General features: G+C 60.5%; 1 protein-coding gene across 3 annotated transcripts in view; it reads right to left on the bottom strand.

Moving 5' to 3' along the window:
• SLCO4A1 (solute carrier organic anion transporter family member 4A1) overlaps nt 1-15,946 on the bottom strand; it is a 29,856-nt gene that overhangs the window by 7,724 nt on the left and 6,186 nt on the right. For 2 of the 3 annotated variants that reach the window (XM_001087895.5, XM_077952148.1), the window contains exons 2-5: nt 7,118-7,982; nt 5,572-5,662; nt 3,835-3,956; nt 3,208-3,319 (exon numbers count right to left, since the gene is read on the bottom strand). In XM_001087895.5, coding sequence (XP_001087895.3) covers nt 3,208-3,319; nt 3,835-3,956; nt 5,572-5,662; nt 7,118-7,886 — 1,094 coding nt within the window. In that variant the 5' untranslated portion in view covers nt 7,887-7,982. Of the gene's footprint in view, nt 1-3,207; nt 3,320-3,834; nt 3,957-5,571; nt 5,663-7,117; nt 7,983-11,569; nt 12,097-15,946 lie in introns of those variants that run through there. The other variant, XM_077952147.1, reaches the window with a different exon arrangement.

Genomic DNA, 15,946 nt, shown 5'->3' with positions numbered 1-15,946 from the left:
TGGGGCCCTGGGGGGAACTGTGGGAACTCTGAGCCCTGTCTGGCCCTGAGGACTCAGCCTTTATATCTGCCTGTTGCAGTCCTGGCTGTGGGGTCTCAGGACGAGGACACGCCCCTCTGGAAGCTGGGAAGGCCTCAAGTCAGGCCTTGCAGTTTCTAACCCAGGTGGTGGCTGACAGCAGTGCGTCAGGGCTCCCCATCCCTGCACACGGGGCCCTGGTGGGTGGATGGGGGTCCTCCCCGTTTTTGTTAGCATTGGAGGGCCGAGCAGGGCTAACTCCCAACTGCTGCTTAAGCACGCAAGATGCTGAGATGGAAAACGTGTTGCGTGGCGTAAACCAAGCGAAGCCCTCCTGGCCAGTGCAGTGAGCGAGGCAGACAAGAGAAGCGGAGCTGCCTCTGCAAAGAGAGGCTCGGCTCTCTCTGGGGTACACAGGTCACCAGACTGGGCAACGCTCACATCATCATCCCAGCTCACAGCTACACCCTGTTCACAGCACGCTCCTGTGCGTGACCCTTCTCCCCCAGAGTGGGGGGGGGTGCTCTTGGCCTCAGGGTGTTTGAGATGCAGCTATTGTCCTATCCCCAGAACTCGTAACACGGACCGGGGGCAGAGACTTTTCCTGAAGCCCTAGGTCATGGCACAACAGCCTCTCACATCAGCCCACGATAATGCAAATTTTCGCAATAAATGATGCGTCTGCCACACAGGAGGGGCACCAGGCACGTCGCTCTGCTCACACCACAGTGTCGCTGACTTGAACCCCTGCGTCTGCAGCTTAGCGACGTCCTGTAAACCTGTGCTTTCCAGCCTCCCGCCAGAGCGGAGCGCCGGCCTCACGTCACCCCACCGGCTCTTTCCTCCCAGCCACACCCAGAGCCTGGTTCCCATGAACGCAACTCTGAACGCCTGGAACATTCAAATGCTCTCGTTCGAGGATGTACCCAAATGTAAATGGATTCTGAAGAATTAGGAACGGGCGATGCAGCCCTCGTTAGCCTGAGCCCCGACAGGCCCACAGGTGCCTTGCAGAGCTGATGTTAGCGACAGAAACCCCACTCCAGCCTCACACTCTGCCTGCTTGGAGGTGTTCACTGGCTTGGACTGACCTCGGCAGCCATGAACACGGTTTTTTGTTCCCTTCCCTGATTAAAATGGGACAGCCCAATTCTTTCAAAATTATTTCCCGACCTGAGGATTCCAAAGCCTTTCCTCCTGGGCAACTTGGGTCCCACGTCTTGAAAAAGGCAAAGATGACTGAGGGCAAAGGAGACCCCAGCCCATACCTCCCCTCCAGCCAGTCCAGGGCTGGGGTAGACACCCTGCGGGGGGAGTCCTGGTGTGTGGGGGGAGTCCTGGTGTGTGTGGGGGGAGTCCTGGTGTGTGTGGGGAGAGCTGAGGTGGGCACCGAGGGGCGGTCCTGGCATATGGAAGTGAGAGCTGGGGTGGGCACCCTGGGGGTCCTGGTGTGTGGGGCAAGTCTGGGGTAGACACCCTGGGGGGGGGTCCTGGTCCTGGCGTGTGGGGGGGCAGAGCTGGGGTGGGTCCTGGCATATGGAAGTGAGAGCTGGGGTAGACACCTGGGGGGGATCCTTGCATGTGGGGGGACAGAGCTGGGGTAGACACCCTGGAGGAGTCCCTTCCTGGGGCTTTTCCCAGACCTGCCCAGGCTCCGGGGTGCGTGGCTGCATTAGGAGGCCATGACTCTCCGAAGTGCTATGCAAACCATTTCTTAATCATGGATTGCTCGGCTGATATTCTCATGTTGAATTTGCCCAGAGAATTAGTCATGACTTTAAATAAAGGAAACATGTCCCACAATTTCTTACCAGCAACTGGTTTAGGGAACTAACCCTGGACATAAGCCTCTTTGTCACCCGATGAACTAAAAGTGCCCCAGGGTTCCCAGGTCCGCACTGGGGCTCACAGCCACGCTGGGAACAGGGCGCCTGGCCCTCAGCTCTAAGCCGTTCTGCTGCCAGGTGGGGGAGAGAGGGTGAGCCGGCGCCTGCACGATGTTCCCAACTCCTGGTGAACGTGGCCCCAGGTCAGTTCGGCCCATGGGGTCACCCTCCCTAGCAGGCAGCTCCCAGCTCCTTCGGGAGTCTATCAGGGCCCTAATGAGGCCCCCCCTTCCCATCTTCATCCAGCCCTGCTCCTCTCTGCTGTGGACAGCTCGGGGCTTTCAGAGGGGCCACCGTTGGCCCTGATGCCTTCCTCCTGTCCTGGTTGAGGACAGGCAGCAGGGACACACCCACTGCCCACATCCTCCACCCACTATGGCCAGTGAGACGCAGCCATTCGTAAGCTCAGGGACCTGCTGCTAAAGGGGCACAAGAGTCTCCCTGTTCTACGGCCTCAGAGGCTGAGGACTTGGGTGGTGACCACACTGAGGGCTACCTGTGCCCAGCGCTGGGGAGAGCCCCGCTGGGGAGAGCCCCGCTGGGGAGAGCCCCCCGGGGAAGGCATGATCCCCAGGAGAGACCTGGAGGGCCTGGGCCCCTACGTTGTCCCTATAGGACCCCACCAGGCCAGGACTCCGTGTTCACCCTAGCAGTGCAGCAAGACAGCAAAGCAAGGCCGGACCACACTCAGCAGAAAGAAGGGAAGGCAGCCAAGGCAGACGATAAAGCAAGCAGCCTTCCCAGAGGGTGAGCAGGACACGCAGGGTGGAGAGGGGAGGTCCTCAGAAACTGAGGGAGGGAGACAGAGGGCAGCATCCTAGAGCCCGGGGAGGAGGGGATGGCCCAGGTGACACCTGACGAAAGGGAACTGGAGCGTGGGGGTCACGGTGAGGGAAGGGTCTCAAGTCGAATGCAGCCTCTGTGGGGACCCCGGGACACACAGGCCATGGGGAGACTTGCTGGTATGGAAGGGATTTGCTGTGGCCATTGGAAGCCAGGCGCAGCCTGTAGGAGCCTCCCTACTGTGAGTGACGGGTCCCCGGGTGCAGGCCGAGGCTCTGGCCCGGCTTGGGGACTCACCCACGGCTCTGCAGCCCTGAGACGGGGTCTGCGGCCTCTGGCCCTGGAGGCTCTAGCTGTTGCTCCTTAATCTCTTGGCCCAGGTCTCAGGGGTTGGTGGGCCACAAGGGAGGTTTGGGGCTTCATCCCCATCATGATCCTGGAAGGGTCTCACCGACTCCCCGAGATGGGGGCCCTTAAAGGGTTTGAGGACACTAGGAACCCTCCTGCCCTCGGTCCTTACAGAGGCAGGTCTCTGATGGTTTTCCCGAAGTCTGGGTTGCTCGCCTTCCCGTGGCTGCCGTCCTTCAACTGGTGCATTTCCGCCGCTCTCATGACCGCGTAGCGCTGGGAGCCTGGAAGGGCAGAGTCAGCTGGGGCTGGAAGCTCCTGGAGGTGGACTTCTGAGGGAGGCTCTGCCCCCACTCCTTTGCCCCTCCCCGGTCTGGGAACGTCATCGTCTGACATCCCTGCAGCCCCAGGGAGGTGGCGCTGGAACAGAAGCCGCATGAAAATGCTCCACAAGCCGGGCTGGAGGTGTGGGAGAGCTGGGGCCCCAAGTGCGGCTGGGGGAAGGAAGGGACGGAGGCCCTGCCCCGATTGGGACACAAGCCGGTTCTGTGGCTTGAAGGGGAGAAGCCGCTGGGGCAGAGGGGAGGCCACAGGACAGGCTGGACACACAACCTGCCTCGTGCCACAGCCAGGAGGCATCTCTCCACCCAGATGGGAAGATGCAGATCAAAGACAGAATGAGGGTGTGCCGCAGACTTGACCATGGCGGGGAAAAACAGAGGAAATGGGGTGCCCCCTTCGTGAAGACTAAGGGACAATCCCCCCGATGTGAAGGCCGGGCTGGGGATGGGGAACCCACCTGGCAGCTGCCGAGGGTAACCAAGGATGGGAACGGCGGTGAAGAAGGCAGCAGCCCCGGAGCCCAGGAAGCCGACCCACCAGGCACCGACCCACAGCGGGCTCTCGGTAGTCAGCTCCGTCCTGTGGAAGAGGCAGTGGCACCTGGGTCAGCGTGGAACCCACCTGTGCCCTCCATGGCACACATACTGGGGGGGGGGCCCGGCCCCTCCTCCGGGCAGACCTCCAGGGTCTGTCTGCACACTGGTCAACACAGGCCCCTGGCGCTGCTGGCCGCAGGTCCTGTCCCTTCCTTGCAGACTAAAGCAAACACCACCTTGGCTTCGCTGTCTAAAACGGATGGCTCCGTGCCTCGGCCCACGCTCCAGGTCTGGAGATGCCACCTGTGGCCTGGTCCTGAGACCACAGTGGGGTTGGGCGCTAGGAGGGGCAGGCTCTCCAGGCAACTGCGGGCCGAGGCATCCCTCCTCACAGCAGAGGGTGACGGATGGGGTTCCCAGGGATGCCTGGGGGCTCAGCTGGAGCTCAACGAGAGCTCCCCACAAAGGGGCTGCTGTGCACGCGGCAATTTGCATGTAAGTGCGCTTTCAAATGAAAAGGTGAGTGGAAAAGAATCATGGGCTGAGGCGGCCGTGACGAGCAGGAGAAGCCCACCCAAGCTCTGGGCTTCCAGGGGATGCGTCTTCACAGTGAGGAGGAGGTGGGAGGGCAAAAGGCCAGCAAAGGCCGGGAGCAGAGCCGCAGAGACAGAGGACACAGGGAGCGCCAACACCTTGCAAGGCTGCAGCCAGGCGGTACCTGCTTGTTCTAGCAGGGAAACGCTGACACCGCACACAGGGCCAGACCCCGCTCTGCCTCCCCACTTTGTGCAAAGTGGGCCCAGATCCCAGAGCCAGATGGGGCAGAGAGACTGAGAAGCATCCAGACCCAGCACACGAGCCCCAAACCTACCTCCAGGCTCTGCCTAGAACACGCACGATTGACCCCACATTATCAACCCGAGGCCAGTGGGGCTTTTGTAAGAGGCCAGAGTGCTAGAGACCTCCAGGAGAGGCACCATCTGCAGAAAGTCCCAAGGTGCAGCGGTGCCCACACCACGTCACAGTCGACCTTGGAAACTTCACAAGTGCAGGCTGGGCACAGGACGAATGGGGGACCCTGCACCCATAGAGCCCTGACAGGTCAGCAAGGACATGCTTTCTCCTCTCCCTCCCCTTCTCCCTCTGTCTCTGTCACTGTCTGTCTTCTCTGTATCTCTCTTTCTCTCTGCATCTCCATCTCTGTGTCTGTCTCTTGGTCTTTCCCCCTGTCTCTCTGCTTCTCCCTCCACCCCCACCTTGCTTTCTCCCGCTTACATTTACAGAAACTAGCGTCACACACACACAAGATACAAAGAAAGGAAAACAAAAGAATCTCAGTTCCATTAGGGAACTAGTGGCCAGGGCTCGCTGGACTTTGCAAGCGCTTGGGCCTCGGGCACCGTCCGTCTGCCTCGCCCCCTGCCCTGGGGCGGACTCCCAAGGCCCCCAAGATCCCCTGAGTCCAACAGAGCCAAGGCCAGCCTTGACTCCCTCCAGCCCGGGGGCCCAGCACCGGCACCACACCTGGCCTGACTCAGGGGGGCCCTGCTGGCTCTGAACCCCCTTCCAGAGACACGCGGGTCTCTCCAGCACAGGCAGTTTGGTGGGCTCCCGTGGGTGTGGCCCCGCGGCAGGCAGCAGGGTGCGTGGCCACTCACCGTCGGCCCACTTCCGTGTAGATGTTCAGCAGGGCACCTCCGATCAGGTAGCCAGCAGCGGGGCCCAGGATGGCTGCGGTGTAGAAGATGGCTGCAAGAGAGGCAGAGTCGTCAGGGCCGCTGCGCACCACCCCGGGGCTGCAGAGCGCTGTGTGGGGCTCCGTGCCTGAGAGAAGCCCTGCACCCGCCGTTGTGCATCTCCGGCCCACTCCCCTCGTGGGCCTCAAGTTAGGCAAGTCCGTGCAGCCACCACCGGGCCTGACGTGGGTCAGCGTCAGCTTTAAAAAACCTCCTCAAAGCCAAGCGCACTGCCGTCTTTCCCTTACAATAGGGCAAAGGTCCTCGAAGCCCGGTTTGGCAGGACGTCTAAGTAGCCGCACAGACCAACCCTGGCAGGAATTAGGGACCCAGGGTGGGGAAAGGGACCAGAGACGCCTGAGCCCCTCCGCCCAGCCACGCTCATGCCCCCGTAGGCTGGGATTTGGAAGGGTCAGGGTGGTGGGATGACCCTCACTGGAGTGAGGTGATCAACGCCTGCCTTGGTTCTTGGGATGAGCAGAGCTCAAAGAGGACATGAGGAGGCTGAGGTCACTGCAGAGTCTGGCTGGGGCCAGCTGCTCCCCTTGACCTTCCCTACGATGCCCTACCCAGGAGAGGAAAGCCAGGCGCAGGGGACACCGAGAAGTGGGGTCGGGCGGGCCATGCACAGGGTCAAATTGTCCCTGTTGGACAGGCCATGGGGCTTCCCTATGTCTCAACAAATAGGAGCCAGAAGCCAGTGAGGGGCCCAGGGCTGCCCCAGGGCAGTGAGCTCAGCTGCCTGGCATAGGGTTGTGACACAGATCTTTACTCTCAGGCGGCTGTGAAGCAGCCATGAGCTGCTTCGTGTTACTTTTCCCCTCAAAGTTCTGACTCTCCGGAGTTGCTCGGTCTCTTCCGCACCCCTGTGTGGCTGCCAGAGCAGACATGGCGCTTACGGGGAGGCATGGGTGTGGCCTCTGGGCTCTGTCCCTCCAGTGTGTGGCTGATGGCGCCAATATGGTGCTTTCAGGGAGACATGGGTGTGGTCTCAGGGCTCTGTCCCTCGTCACTTATCCCACATGAAACTCCTTCCCAGGCAAGTGCCAGGTTCCCAGCTGAAGCATGAGGTCTGCCACCTTTGGACCTGGTGCCACCCAGCGCCTGGTGACTGTGCCCCATTCCAGCACACCCGTCATGGGGGTGGCTCAAAGCCCTGCCTGCCTTGTCTCAAGAGTCTCCTGGCAAGGTGGGCTGGACACCACACAGGGGTTGCACTGAGACTCCTGGGCACAGCGGCCTGGAGCCCTGAGCAGGGTCCGAATGAGAAAGCCGGAGTCCCTTATGTCAGCTTTGGGCCTCAGGCCTGACTCCCCTCCCCTACCGCCTTCTCGAAGCAGCCCCGGGGCCATGCAGACAAGGGGAACACGAAGGCAGGGGGTGGGGCTGGCTCCGCCGGTCGCCCTCACTCCTGCAACACTACCCTCGGCCTTCCCTGCCCCGTGCCAACCCCCCCGGCCCCACTCACCAATGTAGACGGGCGAGTAACTGGACTTGACATTCTCATCCAGGTAGGTGACGCCCAGCGTGTAGAGGGGGGTGGCGCCCATGCCATGCAGGAACTGGCCCAGCATGAAGACCAGCTGGTAGCGGTACAGGCCCGAGGTACGGTCCGCACACGCCACGCTGGGGTTGGCAGGGCACGTCCTGACGCCCGTGTCCGCCTCCACCTCGTAGCGGCCAGCTGTGAAGTGGGGCAGGGCGAACACCAGCGACCCCGTGCCCATGACCAGCACGCCCCAGCCCAGCCAGCGTGGCTTGTGCCCTGAGCCCCCGAAGTAGCTCACGAAGGTGAGGCAGAGGCAGGCGGCGATGTCGTAGGAGCTGGCGATGAGCCCGCTCTGGTAGCTGTGCAGGTCATAGCGACGCTCCAGGGAGGTGATGACCGTGTTGATGAAGCCGTTCACGGTCATCCCCTGCAGGAATGCGGCCGCGCACAGGAAGAACAGGATGCCCTTGGGCGTATTGAGGACCTGCAGGCACGGGGGTGCGAAGGCCCACCAGCCGCACGCCACGCTCTGCCCGGCCGAGACGTACCGCACCTCGTGGGTCCCCCGGGCGCCACGCTTCTCGGCCCAGGGCTGGCAGAGGGGCTGTTTGCTGGTGTCCAGGGGACTATGGGCAGCGGAGCGCAGGGAGCCGGGGCTCAGGGGCGTGCTGTGGTCAAGCCCGTTTTCCATGGCTGAATTGGGGCCGGGAAAGGTGAGCGGCTTGTCCCCCAGCGGGTGCAGGGGCATCTCCGCGCCTCCGCCTGGTGACCTCGAGGCTTCAGCCACACAGTGTGAGTGGCCTCCGTGGGAGTGGCCAAGTGGTATCCAAGGGGCTGGTGTGTCCTGTGAGAAGAATGTCTGGTTAGCGAGCTCACGTCTCTCCACGGATACAGCACGACCAGGCGGGAACATTCCAGCACACCCATCATGGGGGTGGCTCAAAGCTCTGCCTGCCTTGTCTCAAGAGTCTCCCAAATCCAGGGTGGCGTCTGGCCAAACCCACACTCAGGCACTGTCTCCCAGCCGCAGTTCCGCTGCGGGAAGTGGGGGCTGTGCCCGGCCTACTCACAGGGACTCGGTTCCTGCCCTTTCTAGAACCGTTGGAAGGAAAAGCTGCCGCTTCAGCAGTGTGGCGTCGGGGCTGTGAAGAAGGCAGGGCCCACCGAGATGGGGCCACACAGTGGAGAGTGGAGCTGAGACGCGGAGGCCGAGTCAGACACTGGGGTCCCAGGTCACCCCGCCCTGCCCCCTCTCGTGTCAGCCATGTCCCCTGCCATTTGCAGCCGAGTGGCCCCGATGGATTCCACAGGGGGTCTCCACGTTGGTCCTGGAGCCTGACCTTGTTCATCCTTAAATTCATGCCCTGGCAGCTTTCTGCACCCTTTGGCGTGAGAAAGGAGCTCCTCTTGATGCAGTTTGGGAGGTGCAGGAATGAGCTGGAAACGGCCTCCCGGGCCACGTGTGCCCCCAGCACTGGAGACGCCCCTGGCCGCCAAGTTCTGGCCGGTGCTGGGTTGGCCTTGGTCTGCGGCAGCTGGTATCGCTGCCTGTGGCTAACAGGAGCTGCAATCGGCAGCCATGTGAACCAGTTACCAGGAAAATGTGCCCACGCGCCACCTTCCTTCTGAACCCTGCACTGCCCCTGCCCCGTTGCCCTCACCAGCCCCGTTTCCCATCATCCCGAGGCTCCGCAGGGCGCCTCCTCACTCCCCACAACAATTCCCGGATAAACAGGTCCCCACCACTGCCCAAGGCCTTCTGGGAAACCCAGGTGGCTGCATCCTCTCTGCATCTTAAGGGGTTTCCCCACCAGAAATAAACCGGCAAATAAACAGGGCTGCTGTGATGTGGAACACCGGTGCTGCCCCCACCCTCAGAGGGTCCTTCCCGGGATGCTGTGATACGGAACACCTGTGCTGCCCCCACCCTGGGAGGGTCCTTCCAGGGGATGCTGTGATACGGAACACCTGTGCTCCCCCGGCCTGGGCGGGTTCTTCCCGGGGATGCTGTGATACGGAACACCTGTGCTGCCCCCGCCCGGGGAGGGTCCTTCCCGGGGATGCTGTGATACGGAACACCTGTGCTGTCCCCAGCCCTGGGAGGGTCCTTCCCGGGGATGCTGTGATACGGAACACCTGTGCTGTCCCCAGCCCTGGGAGGGTCCTTCCCGGGAATGCTGTGATACGGAACACCTGTGCTGCCCCCCGCCCTGGGAGGGTCCTTCCCGGGGATGCTGTGATACGGAACACCTGTGCTGCCCCCCGCCCTGGGAGGGTCCTTCCCGGGGATGCTGTGATACGGAACACCTGTGCTGCCCCCGCCCTGGGAGGGTCCTTCCCGGGGATGCTGTGATATGGAACACCTGTGCTGCCCCCCGCCCTGGGAGGGTCCTTCCCGGGGATGCTGTGATACGGAACACCTGTGCTGCCCCCCGCCCTGGGAGGGTCCTTCCCGGGGATGCTGTGATACGGAACACCTGTGCTGCCCCCCGCCCTGGGAGGGTCCTTCCCGGGAATGCTGTGATACGGAACACCTGTGCTGCCCCCGCCCTGGGAGGGTCCTTCCCGGGGATGCTGTGATACGGAACACCTGTGCTGCCCCCCGCCCTGGGAGGGTCCTTCCCGGGGATGCTGTGATACGGAACACCTGTGCTGCCCCCGCCCTGGGAGAGTCTTTCCTGCAGACCTCAAAGTGCTTGCCATCTGGGGTACCTCCTGTTATGGCTGAATTGTGACCCCCAAAAGAAGCTGTCTTGGAGCCCTAACCCCCAGTACCTCCGAATGGGACAGTTTTTGAAACTCAGGCCTTTAAAGAGGCGACTAAGGTTAAACAGAGACATTGGGTGGGCCCTGATCCAATGTGACCGGTGTCCATATTAGAAAGGGGATGTGAACGCCCACGCAGGGAGGGAGAACGCCACGTGGATGTGAAGACCACTCCCCTGCCCGGGAGGGAGGCCGGGAGCAGCTCCTTTCCCCGCAGGCTCTGAGGGCCGGCCTTGCGGACACCATGATCCCTGATTTCCGGTCCTCAGCAGTAAGACAGGGCCTGTTTCTGTCGTCTAAGTCCACAGTCTGGGTCTTTTGTCTTCACTGCGGAGCTGGGGTGGGGTGGGCAGTGGCGTGTCCATATTGGGCCACATTGTATCACATTCAACAGGGACCTGGTGCTTCCGGAAGCTTCTTCAGTCCATGAAACATCGCACCCCGGGAGGCTCCAAAACACAAAGCATGAGAAATGCTGCCCACTGACGTCAGGCTGAGGCTGGGGCCACCTCAGCCGTGCTCGGGGCTCTGCAGAGTTCAAAGCCCCAAGTATTCAGCCATGGGGTCTCCTTCCAGCCACAGCTGGCGATGTGCAGAGATGCATGGAGATGCAGGGACAGTGAGCAGTCCCATGGGGACCTGGGCTAGGTGCTGTCCCAGGATCCTCCTGGCAGCTCCTTACAGAGTCTGTTTGCTGGGCCTGCGCTGGGACTGGGGTGGGTGGACCAGTGCCCCCCACGTTCCCCAGGCAGTCACGTTCACCTGGAACCTGACTGAGCGCGTGACCTTATGTGGAAAAAGCGTCTTTGCAGATGTGATGAGTGACCTGAGAAGAGATCATCCTGGGAACAGGGTGGGCCCTAAACCTGGCGGCAGGTGCATTTAGAGGAGAAGATGACACAGAGAAGGCCACCTGCAGAAGAGACAGACAGGCATGGCGCTCCCAGGACCACCTGGAGCCCCGGGAGCCATCAGGGCAGGAAGGACCCTCCTCAGAGCCCCGGGGGGAGCACAGCCCGTGTGGATTTCGGGTTCCTGGCCTCTGGAGCTGGGGGAATAAAATTCTATGTTTTCAGCCTCTTGGTGTGTGGTCATTTCTTGCAGCAGCCCCCACGGAGGCAAACAGGTGCCACATGTGCCCCCAATTTGGGAGATGACAGAGACCTGGGGAGGGCCCAGAGAGATGACCCTGGGGTTGAGGCAGAGTTAGAGCTTAACAGACACACAAACTGTAAGGTGAGCGTGGTGGGTGGGAGCGGAGGCACAGCCGCTGATCCACCGTGGGGGTGGAAGGGGACACAGGGGTATCAGTGAGAACCAGCCCTGGGACAGGCCTACGCTGACAGACACTGCAGCATTTGGGGATGACAAATTGCTGACTTTTTTTGTTTTTTGTTTTGTTTTTTAAATAAAGGGGTGACTTCATCTGTGAGGGCAGATAAACGGGCCCAGCATGGTCAGGCTGCGAGCAGGCCGTGGGATCTCCCCCAGGTGGAGGCAAGGCTTGTTTTACATCTGGAGAGATCTGGCAGCACCAGCACCCCTTCCCCAAGGCCACACGGATCTCAGAATTGAGCCCCCAAAGCTGGGCTCTGGCTCCTCTCCCCACGTCCTCCACCAAAGCACGGTCCCCACACAGCTCCTATGTGGAATCGGCGGTCTCACCTCTCAGTGAATGGATGCCCCAGCCCCAGGCTCCTTGGACAAATGCAGGCAGCTGCTGTAAAGAATCCCGCTGGGTGGTGGGGTGCTGACACCCGCTGTGCACACTGAGCGCCAGCTGTGTACCAGGCACTGTCCCAGGCCTCAGAGTAGGGGAAGAAGGCGCGGGGGGGTCAGTCGTTTGCTCAAGGCCACACAGCCCGCCGGTGGCAATGAGGATGCAGCCCCCGCAGTCTGGCTCCAGAGCTGACAGTCTGCTTCACAGCTGCCTTCTGACACCTATTGAAAGAGCCGTGCACACTCGTGTGGCACTCATGTGCGTCCGCTGTTGATCTTGGATGCTGCTGTGAGACTGTTTGAGGCCGAATTTGGAGGCCTCGGACAGCAGAGATTCCACAGCAGTCATTCCTGAGGCCTGCTCCCTGGGTGCCTGAGGCCACACCCGGGGTTTTATTTACAGTGCCAATACCTATGCACGAGCTGGCAGGCCAGGCTGGTTTGGGGCCTGCTGTGTCAGAAAGGGAGTGTGCGTGGAAGGAAGCAGAGACTTTTGTACTGTAAGAGCAATGCTCCACACCTCCCCGAGGGGCAGAGAGCCACCCACTGCCACCCACAAGCCACAGGCTTGCCACTGAAGCGAGCTGTCACAAGGATGACGTCCCAGGAGCATTTTTAACACAAGAACTCGAATGCCAGGAGTCGAGTGGAAAAGACGAGGAGCAACAGCCCCGGGGTGGGACTGGTGAGGAGGGGCCACGGCTCCACCGCTCAGCAGCCCGGAGTATCTCCACCGGCCGCTGAAACAGAAAGCAACCTCAGAGACCCGGAGTAGTACAGGCCAGGCTCAGAGCTACCCAGACTCCCCAGGCAGCATCTGGGCGTGTTTCCCTCGCGTCGTTTCTCTTACTGCACGCACACAGAGCCAAGAAGTACCCTGAGGGCTGCCTGGAGGTCAAGGTCCACACACACGCACACACATGCACATGCAGACACATAAATAGCAGAAACTTGACCTCATTTCCGGGCTGGGCCAGAACATCAAGGGAAGGAGCCTCAACGGGGCCAAGGAAGGAACAGCCTGATGTGGGCAAGGGAGAGCTCAGACAGAGGTGCCACCTGGCTGCAAATGCTGGGACAGGGGTGGCGGGCTGGGGCGGGTCGGATTTACCAGCACTTCTGCAAAGGATCTGATGAGGTCCTGGGATGCTCAGTGGTGGGCAAACCCATGTAAACCATTGCGGACCAAGACACTGACTGTCGTGAAACACCCACTCAACGCCCGGATACTGGGTTTGCCTTGTACACTCATTGTGTTCAGCCCTGGCCTCAGGACCAGACGCTGGGGTCAAAGCAGGTAAGGGGGAGGTTCCCGTCTGCACAGCTTTGAGAGGAAGCCAGATTGCTAAGCTTCGTGATCAGCAATGGCCACAGAGAAACAGAAGGACTTCCTTCTTGAAAATGAAAGCCGCAACTGAGAAAGAACAGGTAGTTGCAGGGGTCCAAACAGCTCCAAGCTGAAGGCTGTTTTACCTGAATTAAAAGCTCTGACATAAATATGTAAAGCTCAGTCGAAAGTCACCTATTAAATTAAATTTAAATCAGCAAATTTAAAATCCTATTTTAAATATTAGCCATATGGCTTCTAGCAGATGCCCATCAGACAGCTGCACACGATGAGAATTACGCGGCAGCACTCAGCTCACCAGCTGTGCACCTCCAGGGGCTTCCGTTGGGGCCTGGTTCTGACGTCTTTCTGAGATCCAGCAGCAACCTGGCTTCGGGCCAGCTTCCCCTTATCTGAATCTGTACTTGCCCTCACACAAGTGGCACGCGTGTGACAGTACCCATTCCATCTTCGTCATGCCCTGTACTTGCCCTCACGCAAGCGGCACGCGTGTGACAGGACCCATTCCATCTTCGTCATGCCCTGTACTTGCCCTCACGCAAGCGGCACGCGTGTGACAGGACCCATTCCATCTTCGTCATGCCCAAGAGTTTCAGCTCTGGGTTCTCTTCTGAAGCTGAAAATCTCTGGGAGGCCGTTTCCCCCTTCAACAGTGGCGTCTAGATTGGAAAGGGGAGGGTGGGCGTTCCATGACTCAGGGGCTAAAGGACAACAGAAGCAAATATAAAAGCTGGCTCTGATGGGGCATCTGCCTGGCTCGGGCCGTCACCAGGAGACGGGTGGGTTGCTGAGTGACGCAGGGCAGGCGACACTCCTGAACTCTCAGGGTGATGAGGACAGTCCCACGTTCATGCATTTTCCAAAGGAAGTTTCTGGGATTGTACCAAGACCTCACGTGGATATGTCTTAAGCACTGGAATTTACTTAGCGTGCCGTTCTGAGCTGGTGAGCCAGAGGGATGAGAACTCTGCCTGGAGAAGTGGGTGCCCAACATGTGTGTCAATGCTTGGCCTGGACCTGAAGGAGTCCTTGCTGAATATGCTGTGCAGGACTCACAGTTCAGGGCTAGCGTTTGGCACGAAAACCAGCCCAACGTGGGACATGAAAGCATCTTAGCCGCAGCAGCCGAGTCCAGCGATGTGGACAGCCAGCCAGACGCATGCTTGGTGGAGGCAGCCCGCGGCCCCGTCCTGGTCTCAGTCATCAGTTCCCTCAAGGACAGTGCTGCTGGGGCCCATGAGGACCATCCAGGCCACTCACATGTGGCTTTCCTTCTAGGATCTGCTAGCTTCTGAGATGGCCAAGGCAGATAAGCTCATGGCTCAGTGAGAAGGTGAACGTCACCTCTGTGTTCGCTGCTAATGGTGCCTGGAGTAATGCTGTCTGGTCCGCGTTAAGGCGGGCAGCTCGGCGGCCCACACCTTTGGTTTCTTGGTCTCAGGCCCATTGTGGATAAGCTGGTGTGGGGTGGGGCAAGGGAGTTTCAGGAGCTGGAAGGGCCTCATGGCAGCCCCATGTAGAGGCCGCCTGGCCCCTGGCCTGGCCCCTGGACCGGCCCCGCCAAGGGGAACAGGACATTGCAGCTGGGCTCAGGGAAGCAGGGAGGCCTGTCCTTTTGATTCTTCTTTCTGGCACCCTGCGTGTGCCTGCGTGTGCCTGTGTGTGCCTGTGTGTGCCTGCGTGTGCCTGTGTGTGCCTGTGTGTGCCTGCGTGTGCCTGCGTGTGCCTGTGTGTGCCTGCGTGTGCCTGTGTGTGCCTGTGTGTGCCTGCGTGTGCCTGTGTGTGCCTGCGTGTGCCTGTGTATGCCTGCGTGTGCCTGTGTGTGCCTGTGTGTGCCTGCGTGTGCCTGTGTGTGCCTGCGTGTGCACGGCTGCGTAGGTGCGTGTACACAGGCACATGTGCCTACAGTTTCTTTCCACTTGGAATTGGTTTTGAGAAAAAGGTGCGTTAGCTTCCCAAGCTGGTCCCTGCACCAGTGAGGGATGGAGCCTCATCCTCATCCCGGAGCCACACCCTCAGCTTCAGCGGCTTCTTCTGATGCATGGACACAGCCCCCACTACGGGGCTGGGGAGGGAGCTGCAGGCAGCCTTGACCCCAGACCAAATTCAAAGGACCTGCCTCTTCCAAAGGCCTCCTTCCAAGGGCCACGGGGACCTCATGACTGTCCTCTCATCCCAAGCTGGCTGCATGGGTGGGCTGGTGTATAGGCAGATGAGACTGCACCACTGATGGGGCCAGGCACAGGTGAACCCCAGTGCTGCAGATGAGGAGTTTGCAGGTGGGGTGATGGTGACAGGCAGTTGTGGAAGGCCGGGCAGTGGCAGCCAGGTGGCAGAGGAGGGAGTGGGAGACCCAGGGCAGGGATGGGTCAGCCATGGAGTGCAGGAGACTGCACCTGTGGGAAGGACAGGCCAGCGGCCAGCCCCCAGGCCGCTCTGGCTCCTGTCAGCCTCCCAGCTCCAGTCCACTGTCATCCTCATCTGAACACCCTGACTGCATCTAACACCAGGGCATCTGCTTCCTGTCTTCTGCGGGGCCCACTCTACAGCCTCTGATGCCATGTGCGATGGTCTCAGGGTCAGGGCCAAGAGCACTGTAATGGTGAATTTCGTGTGTCAACCTGAGTGGGCCCTGGGTGCCCAGACATTTGGCCCGGCATCATTCTGGGTGTGCTGTGAGTGTTTCCAGGTGAGATTAGCATGTGAAGGGATGGTCCTCCGCAGGGTGGTGGGCCTCATCCAATCAGGTGGGGGCCTACAAAGAGCCAAAGGCTGAGTGAGAAGGCCTCCTCCGGTGACTGCTGCAGCTGGGACCTTGGTCTTTTCCTGCCTTTGGGCTTGGACTGAAATGCCAGCTCTTCTTGGATCTCCAGCCTTCAGGCTGGAACCTGCAGCAGTGTTTCTCCAGTTCTTGGGCCTTCAGACTCAGACTGGACCGAAACCATCAGCTCTCCTGGGCCTTCAGTTTGCCAATG

This window comes from Macaca mulatta, chromosome 10, assembly GCF_049350105.2.
Source record: "Macaca mulatta isolate MMU2019108-1 chromosome 10, T2T-MMU8v2.0, whole genome shotgun sequence".
NCBI lineage: Eukaryota > Metazoa > Chordata > Mammalia > Primates > Cercopithecidae > Macaca > Macaca mulatta.
The sequence above is the reverse complement of the archived record's forward strand: the minus strand, read 5'-3'. Positions and strand labels throughout refer to the sequence as shown.